This window comes from Asparagus officinalis, chromosome 9 (assembly GCF_001876935.1).
Source record: "Asparagus officinalis chromosome 9, Aspof.V1, whole genome shotgun sequence".
NCBI lineage: Eukaryota > Viridiplantae > Streptophyta > Magnoliopsida > Asparagales > Asparagaceae > Asparagus > Asparagus officinalis.
Window position 1 is genome coordinate 28,639,015 of NC_033802.1, and position 9,214 is coordinate 28,648,228.

At 35.8% G+C, this 9,214-nt stretch overlaps 1 protein-coding gene across 1 annotated transcript in view; it reads left to right on the plus strand.

Moving 5' to 3' along the window:
- The window catches only part of LOC109823676 (beta-glucosidase 24-like), a 43,459-nt gene that overhangs the window by 20,662 nt on the left and 13,583 nt on the right, over nt 1–9,214 (plus strand). The window contains exons 3-8 of the mRNA XM_020390004.1: nt 1,221–1,543; nt 1,745–1,814; nt 2,160–2,218; nt 2,338–2,413; nt 7,810–7,887; nt 7,970–8,057. Coding sequence (XP_020245593.1) covers nt 1,247–1,543; nt 1,745–1,814; nt 2,160–2,218; nt 2,338–2,413; nt 7,810–7,887; nt 7,970–8,057 — 668 coding nt within the window. The 5' untranslated portion in view covers nt 1,221–1,246. The remainder of the gene's footprint in view (nt 1–1,220; nt 1,544–1,744; nt 1,815–2,159; nt 2,219–2,337; nt 2,414–7,809; nt 7,888–7,969; nt 8,058–9,214) is intronic.

The following is a 9,214-nucleotide window of genomic DNA, read 5'->3' on the forward strand; positions in this document are numbered from 1 at the left end:
ACGGGCGCGGGTCGGATTCGTCCGACCCGTGCAGGCGCGGGTTGAACCGCGCGCGCGCTTTTTGGCCTTTGGTATTTTTCGGTTTTTTGGGACTTGTATTCTCCACCGTTTTGCGTATTTGGTCGTCTTGTTGACTTTCACGCATCGTTGCGGGACTGACCGTCGAACGCGCATGAGCTGATTGATGCGCGTGTGTTGACTGACGCACGTGAGCTGATTGACACGCGCGTGTTGACCGACGCTCGCGAGCTAATTGATGCGCGCGTGTTGACCGATGCGCGTGAGCTGATTGACGCGCGCGTGTTGACCGACGCATGTGAGCTGATTGATGCGTGCGAGCTGATTGATGCGTGCGAGCTAATTGTTGGGTGCGCGAGCTAACTGCTGAGCGCGCAGGCCACTTGGTTTGCCGTTTCGCTTCATGCGCTTGTCGGCGTCAGATAATCCTTTTAGACTCGGATATCGACGTTCGTCATCTTCTCTCTGTTTCGAGCTGTGTGCGGACACCTATAGGCATTTTTAGACGCCTACAATCAGACCCAGTACGCACTGCAGTTGTCTGGGCTCTTTCTGAGATTTCAAACTGTTGGACGTCATCGCTTTCGCTGTGGTCGGCATGGAGGCTTGCTTTGGGGGTTGAATCGCCATCAATTTTAATCCATTTGCTTTGATTCGGTTTGCGTTGGAGTCGGTTGATTTAGGGCAAGGGTTTTGAAATGGGTTTCTGGAGTCGGTTTGCATACAGAAGAGAGATGATAGGGTACGAACGTGGAGGTAACTCATAACGGTGAATTTTAAACGGAAGGGTATTTTGGACATTTCGTGAGAGGTTTAAACGGAGTTACGCCTAGGGTTTCGTTTTGAGGGCTGGAAGAAAACCGCGGATCATTTAGGGAGCAAAACACCCGTTGAAAAAGTCTTAGGTGGAAGGGAAGCATGTTTTTTGTGTTTGGCCCGCTAGAAGCATTTTTCCCTTAAATTTATTATCACGTGAAGAAATTAACAAGATGACACGCGTCGATTGTACCGCCCTAAACCTGGAAAACCAATCAGAGACTTTCTTTTTTTTTTTTTCCACTCTAGGAACGTGATGATGAGTGGTATTTTTTTAATTGCCACGCTCGGCATGTGATATTAAATTTATTTGAACGCTCCATTATCTTCTCTCGTCATCATCTATATACAGGCCTCAACTCTTTAACATAACTACTACAAGCAAATCTGAAAATTCTCATTAGCTATCAGCATGGCACTACTCTCCCCACTTACCTTGAACGCACAAAACCATAACTCTTTCCTTAGCAAACCATACTTGCCGTCTCTCTCATCGAGAGCTACTACCAGAATCCCTCTTCACATCAAGAGGAGGTCCCTTCCTCTTTTCCGAACGCAATGCTCGGCTAAGGGAGGAGATGAACTTAGGTCTGGTAGTACGGCTAGCGTTAAGCCTCAGCCTTTGATCATTAAGTCCGACGAAGTAAAGAGGTCCGACTTCCCTCCACCTCCTCAGTTCCTCTTTGGGGCTGCTACTGCAGCATACCAGGTCTCACAATCTCTCTCTCTCTCTCTCTCCCTCTCTCTCTCTCTACTTAGTTATTCTTACCGGCCCCTTCCACGGCTCCAGTGCATTAGAACTCTAGTAGATGCCCCTTTACGTTGAGCGTTTCTTTTTATGCGTCAGACAGCAACGACCAAGGGCATATATAAATTTTGCACTCAAATTAATAATATTTATGTTCAATAGATTGAAGGAGCATGGGATCAAGATGGGAGAGGACCGAGCATATGGGACCACTTCACCCAGAACCACGAAGGTATGCATTATTGAGTGCGAATCATTCATTTTTGAGCTAACCATTCAACGTATCATAATATTTTTTTCACCCCAAGCATTATCGGAAAAACTGAGTGAGTTATTGAATTGAATATGTACGTCTGGTGAAAAAAAGGAGTAAAATAAATTAAAAGCACGGGAGAGAAAGGAGGAAAATTTTCTATGTTTGTCCGTATACTATTTTAAGTATTTGCAAATCTTTTATATTTTCCATCTACAGATTGAGTAAATTGTGGTAGATAAACTCGAACAATTAGATAATGATAATATCTCTGTTGTTAAAATTGTTAACGAGCTCTGTTTCCGTTTTGTTTCATTTTTTCAGATAAAATCAGTGACAAGTCCACGGGAAATGTAGCTCTTGATCACTACAATAACTACAAAGTTCGTACATGTCTATACAAACTGTCGCTCGATATTTTATTTTCGTTCTCGTGGATTTTTTCTGTTCATATACGAATTTGGGTTGGATAATCAAGCTATTAATTCACAATTAATTACAGGACGACATCAAAATAATGAAGGAGATGGGCTTCGAAACATATCGCTTTTCCATTTCTTGGTCTCGAATATTACCAGGTGATAATTTTAATTAATTACTAGATACTCATGCACACAAAATTTAGTTTTCAGCTATAATTCGATCAAACCCTATTGGAGAAAATGATTAATGGTTTCCAGTTTTTCACAGAAGAAATCCATAACCATATACTGGCTTTTGTCGTAGTTAATAAGTTGAAATAAAATATGTTCAATTTTCTAAAATTTTGATATTTCTTAACATTACTCAGAGAAATTACCATATTAAATATTATAGGTTGACTCAAATACTCAAATCCATATTGTTTTGGGAGTTCCTTTTAGGTTGGTTTGTTTTGATCAAGAGTCTTACTTATATTAGATTTTGCACAACCAATCATACATATTAGAGGTTTATTCCTACTTGGACTCTTGTTGGGTTTTAGGACATGTGGACTTCTATTCCTATTAGAACTCTTATTTCTTAGACAGCAAGGAGCTGGGATAATCAAAGCTATATAAGAATAGTCTTTCAAGCCAATTAGATTTATCAATCTTCAGAGCACCAATTAAGAAGAGAGAATTTTTTGTGAAGCCTATTTGATATTTTTATCTTTTAATCCTTTTATTTAGTTGAGAGCTGTATTAGGCTTTTGGGGTGTTATCTGCGATTGAGAGATTGAGAGATTCCACGGTATATTCCTCACAATTAGTAAAGTTTTTCTCCTCCTTCGCCCATGGACGTAGGCTACAAGCTAAATCACGTATATCTTTGCGTTCCTGTGTTTGGATATTTTTCGTGTTCTCGTGTAATTGATATTAGCTTATCCTGGGGAATTTGTCATAATATTAAATTATAGTTTTTTTCGATGATCTACCATCCAAATTTTTTATATTTTTAATTTAACCACCCAACGCGCCATGGCGCCCCTTTAGAAAAAGAAAAAAAAAGGAAGAGCATTATACTTAGTAACGACGTGTTTGTTTCAATTTCTAAAATATAGGAAATAATTTCTAGTAGTTAAAAAAGTTATTTCCACCTTTTTGCCAGTGTTCTAAGAAACATGTTTATTTTATTTTTTTTATTTTTTGTTTGTTGTGATATGAAAGCATGAAGTGAAAATATTTTCTTTATCATTCCCTTATCAGGTCAAAAGCAAAGAATAAGCTCCATCATTACTTGACTATTATCTTTTAAACAACTTCCCACATCATCCCATCATTTAAATATTAAAACCCATTTTTTCAAGTTTTTTTTGTTCGTTTACTCACTTTCTGGGAGGAATTAGTTTCCATCCAAAAAGTGGTGTTTTCTTCACTTTTTTTTAAAAAAAATCTTTTGTAAAAAATTTAGTGAAACAAATAAAGAAATAAAAAAACCTTTGGAAACTTTTTGTGTGTTTTTTTACGATATCATAGGCTTTCTATGTTTCCAATCCAAAAAACACACCCTATTTGCATTATAAATGGTTAAGTTTCTTCAATTTTAATCCGAAGCTAACCGCCACGGATCCTCTACATCCTAGATCTTAGAGGATGCTTATAACTCACTAATACCCTTCTCTCATTCTATGACCCAATATATTAAATAAATAAATAAATTATATAAAAAACCTGAGTCTTGGAGCTTATTATATTAACCAATCTTATTTATCCACCCGTATAATTGTAGGCATTCTCTAGAATTTAGAGTGTTAGAGAATCTCGTTTACAAGCTAATCCATCGTCAAAGTTTTAATGGTGTAGATAAGCCCTGATATAGAGAAAGAATTTACAACCCAAATTGCATTTTTAAACATCCACGAAATTTTCACTTTACCCAGCTTCAGCTTCCTTTATGTACGGTGACCACCTTCTCTGATGTTAACAACCTAGATCATAAAGCATGAAAATTTTGGGTATCCCTTCTATTTCTAGAACTCTAAGATAATTATTGACAAAAAACACATATAAATTATTGAAAGTCAACTATTTTTATTTATGATCTAAGATAAGAAAACCCTTAACTTGTTTCTCCACGCATATTAGAAATGTTCCCACTGTATAATAATAAATTCTAGAAAATATAAAGAATTTAGTCAAAATCGAATCTGTTCTCATAATTTCGTGGAAAAGCTATTAATTGGTTGAGTTTGCCCTCTTATTTCCTCCAATTGTTGGATGTATGTCGTATCTGAAGCAATATAGGCGGCTCCCATTCGGGTACTTGGGCCGTGGATGGCAATAAAAAAGGCCCTCATCAAAGCCACATGTTTCAGGAAATCCTTTTCATCTATTAAGTTGATGGGGAAAAAACTCTTCATCTAACAAAAAGAACACCTCATCTATATGAGTTCAACAAAAGGAAATAAAAATACCTCCCTTATTCATAAACATGTAAGTTTATAAGATAAATGTGTTGGGATTTTTAGATCTCGGAAAAATCTCAAAAACTACCAAACGCAGTAAATAGAATCACACGTGATTTAACGTGGAAAACCCTCAATAAAGAAAAACCACGGGATCAAAATCAATCCACTATCACCTCCAAAATATAATCTTTTGCAAAGACAAAGATTGTCAAACCCTCTATCTCACAATACCTTGAACCTGGTTACACCCTCTAAAACCCTAATTACAAGAACATTGTCTCTCTCGTTCTCCCTACTCTCATTGGTTTTTTCTCCAACAATAATAGAATATATATAGGAAAACCAAAATATATCTCTAGCCTAACTTCTTAATTAGAATATAATTCAAACTCCTAATCATGATAAGACTCAATCTCTTAATCATGATAGATTTCTAACCCTATCTGATTCTCATAAAGTTATTCAAAGAATCAAAGACACAATCATAATTTGTCCGCCAAGTTATATTTGCCTCTAAGAAAACTATTAGGATTGGGCTTAACCTTCAAAACCACATCCAACTTAGAGTTTGAGTTGGTACTCAATATATCCTCCCTCGACGAAAAATCTCCAAGTGTCTCAACGGCTTCAGAAAAACTCACTCTCTTCTTTATTCACCTCTACCTTGTAGACAAGAGTCTGAGAAGATTCATCTACATCATTAACATATCGCCCGTCTAAATAGCAAATATGGTTACTACTCTTCCTCCCTCTTAAAATTAAATCACCATCTTTATACACTTTGCACTAATTTCCTTCACTCATATATTTGTACCCACGCGATGCCATCTCAACCAACAAAATTAAATTAGTACAACATGATGGTACATATCTTACATGATGAAAAAATCCGACCTTTCAAATGTGAAGCTTGAGGCGAATACTTCCAACACCTTCAACCTTCATCTTCTTATTGTTTTCAATAATCACGTCGTCAAATTCTTCATCTTTCTTCAATGTGTCAAAATAATTTTTGTTATTGCAAATGTGCATAGAGGCTGCAAAATCTAACACCCAAGTGTTACTTGCATCAGTACTTACACTCTGCATCAAAAACACCACATCTTCATCACACAGAACCAGCGATGAGTCCGCTTTCTTTCCATTTCTTGAAGCTTCATCTGTCTAATACTCTTCAAATCATCTTGTATTTGGGAATATCTAAATTGAATGTGATCATTTTCTCCGCAATAATAGCACTTCCTTTCGATGTCATCTCGGGCCTGAGATTTTGACCTTCCTCAATAACTGTCACATCTCCTCTTACCCCCTCTCTCGATTAGAACCTATAAAAGCTAGTGCAATCTCACCACCATTAGATGTGCTCTTCTTTCCCATAATTCTTTTATTCTCACATAGCAATGCTGTCACATTGTTAAACTTTAAAGTCTGCTTCCCTGTCATTATCGTCTGAATTAACGACTTGTACGACTTCGGCAAGGAAGACAATAGGAGTAGTGCATGCTCTTCTTCTTTAATCTCCTTATTAATATTTATAAGTTAGCAAACTAGCTGATTAAATATATTGATGTGGTCTTGGATTACAATACTTTCTTCCATCTTCAAGGAATAAAACTCCATCCTCAAACACAATCGGTTAGTCATCGATTTTAACGCATAAATCCCCTTGAGCCTTTTCCACAGCCCCCTTGGTATGGTCTCTTACATAACATTGTACTTGATCTCGGGGGTAAGTGCCAAATGAATTGTGTTAACTGCCCTCTTTTGCATGGAACTCCATTTAGCATCCTTTAATCTTTTTGGTTTCTTCTCCTCCAAAGCTTGATCAACACCTTGCAACACAAGAATATCTTGAACCATGCACTGTCATACTATAAAGTTTATCTTGGCGTTGAATAGCAGAATATCAAACTTCGGACCTGTAACCACAATCAAAATTCAAAATCAGTTACTGTAGAGATTGAATTTGATAAAACCAACATAAAAACAAACTCAGCACGTCAAAAAACCCTAGGAATGACTCCTGGATAAATAATATCCGTCTCCAAATTCTCGATCAAAATACAAATCAATTTTATTCTTGTTTCCCCTGATGTCGATCACCGTGCTTCGAACGCTGATGCCTTCACCAATCGCATACCGGTCCAACCTCAACGTACCGTCAAACCTTACTCTAATAATACTTGTTGGGATTTTAAGATCTCGTAAAAACCCTGAAAACCACCAAACACGGCAAATAGATTCACACGAGATTTAACGTGGAAAACCCTCAACAAGGAAAAACCACGAGATCAAAATCAATCTTTTATCACCTTCAAATTATAATCTTTTGCACAGACAAAGACTGCCAAACCCTCTCTTTTTCAATGCCCTTGAACGCGATTACACTCTCTAAAATCCTGACTACAACAATATTGTCTCTCTCATTCTCTCTACTCTTCTTGGTTTTTCCTCCAACAATAGAAGAATGTATATAGGAAAACCAAAATCCTATCTCTATCCTAACATCCTAATTAGAATAGGATTTAAATTCCTAATCATGATGAGACTCAATCTCCTACTCATGATAGATCTCTAACTATATCTAATTCTATTGAAGTTATACAAAGAATCAAAGACACAATACTAACTTGCCCGTCAAGTTAACTTGGCCTCTAAGATAAGTACTAGGATTTGGCCTAGCCTTCAAACTCGCATCCGACTTGGAGTTTGAATTAGTACCCAACAAAATGTCTACAAATACCGTTGTTTCTTATACTCTAATTTTCACTTTGGTAGCCCAAAGTTTACCCTTATCACTTTAATACTCAATGTGTTTTGTAAAAGTTTAGGACTCTTCAGTTCTCAATCCAATCCTTGGTACCAAAGTAAAATGTGATTAAGACTTTAGGATATCAAAGTGATAAGTAAATATTTATAGGCATCAAAGTGAAATAAGATTGAAAGTTTGGGTTATCAAATTATCAAGACATTACTGTGGCCAAGGGTATTAAAGTGAGAAGGGAGGTAAACTCTCAGGTACCATATTAAAATAAGAGTTTTTATTTAGTATCATCTATCATCTTATTCATGAAGTAATTAATCATAATTTTTTGTGTTATACAGAAGGAACAATAGAAGGCGGAATAAATCCCGCTGGAGTGGCCTTCTACAACAATGTCATAAATGAATTATTAGCCAATGGTATGATTACTTGTGAATCTCCATTTTTTAGCTAATCTCCATTTATTAATTTGGATTAATAATTGATGACAAGTATAACCAGGCATTACGCCTTTTGTGACTCTTTTCCATTGGGATGCTCCGCTGGCTTTGGAGAAGAAATATAATGGTTTCAGAGACAAACGAATTGTGTAAGTGTAAATTCTAAGCTTTAACTTTTATTAATCTAGAGATAAAATTTTGATTATAGAGTCCACAACAAATTTAGAAGTATGCCTTAGCGATAATTATTTTACTTTTTGGAAACATAATCCTCACTAATACTGCTTACATCTATATTATTAATATTGAATTTGAGCTCGAACCTTTTGAATTTATTTGTCGGAGATATGAAATCATATTTAACACTCTTTTCAAAATCCATTAATGATTTTTCAAATATTTGTCCCTTATATTTGATATTTTTAAATTAGTTTCTCAATATACTTGGGCCGTGGATCAATTTTATTATTTTCAAATATTTGTCGGAGATCAATTTTATTATTTTTCCTCAAAAGGGCCCAATCTTCCATGAGAAAAGTATTAACTTTACTCTTTTTTTTCTTCGTCAAGATTTGAAGCTTGTATCCTAATCTCCAACAACTAACTTCTACTACAAGTAGCCAAACCTTGATGATTGGATTGTTAATAGGAGTAAAATTTAGACTCCAATTCAAAATTTCACTCAAACAAAAAAAAAGAAGGCAACCCCTCTATGACTCATTTCAATGAACGACTATGTCTCCCTCAATTTTCCACTGAAGAATAGTGAGAAAAGTTTCATGTAATTTGGATTCTTAGATAACCATATTTGTTGTACTTCTCACGCTCTCTCTGAAAAGTCCTTAGCTACTTGTAAAAAGTGAAACAAAGTTAACAACCCCTTTGAATTTCAGTTCCAACAATCTTTATTCCTCTTCTGGTCTTTCCCCCTTTTTCTTTTAAATATGATGCAAACTATTCCTTCCCTCAGTTCTTTCGTCTTCATGGTTCTTGTTTTTATTATGTGTCACCAACATATATATTAAAATATCCTCCAACACTAAGATATCCCTGATAGAGATAATTATAGTCACTAAATGCTCATATATATGAGGTGACAATCAATTCAGCAATAGAAGGCTGTATTATCATCTTTTAACTTTTCTTCCATAAACAACAAATCACTAGCCACTTTACTATAGATACTATGACAGTCATGAATTGATGTATATGGAATCTAATAGCTACTTTCTTTGAGGTAGAGCTTGTTGAAGAGTTTTTTTTTTTTTTTTTTTTTTTTTTTATTTTTTTTTTTTAAAAAACATTT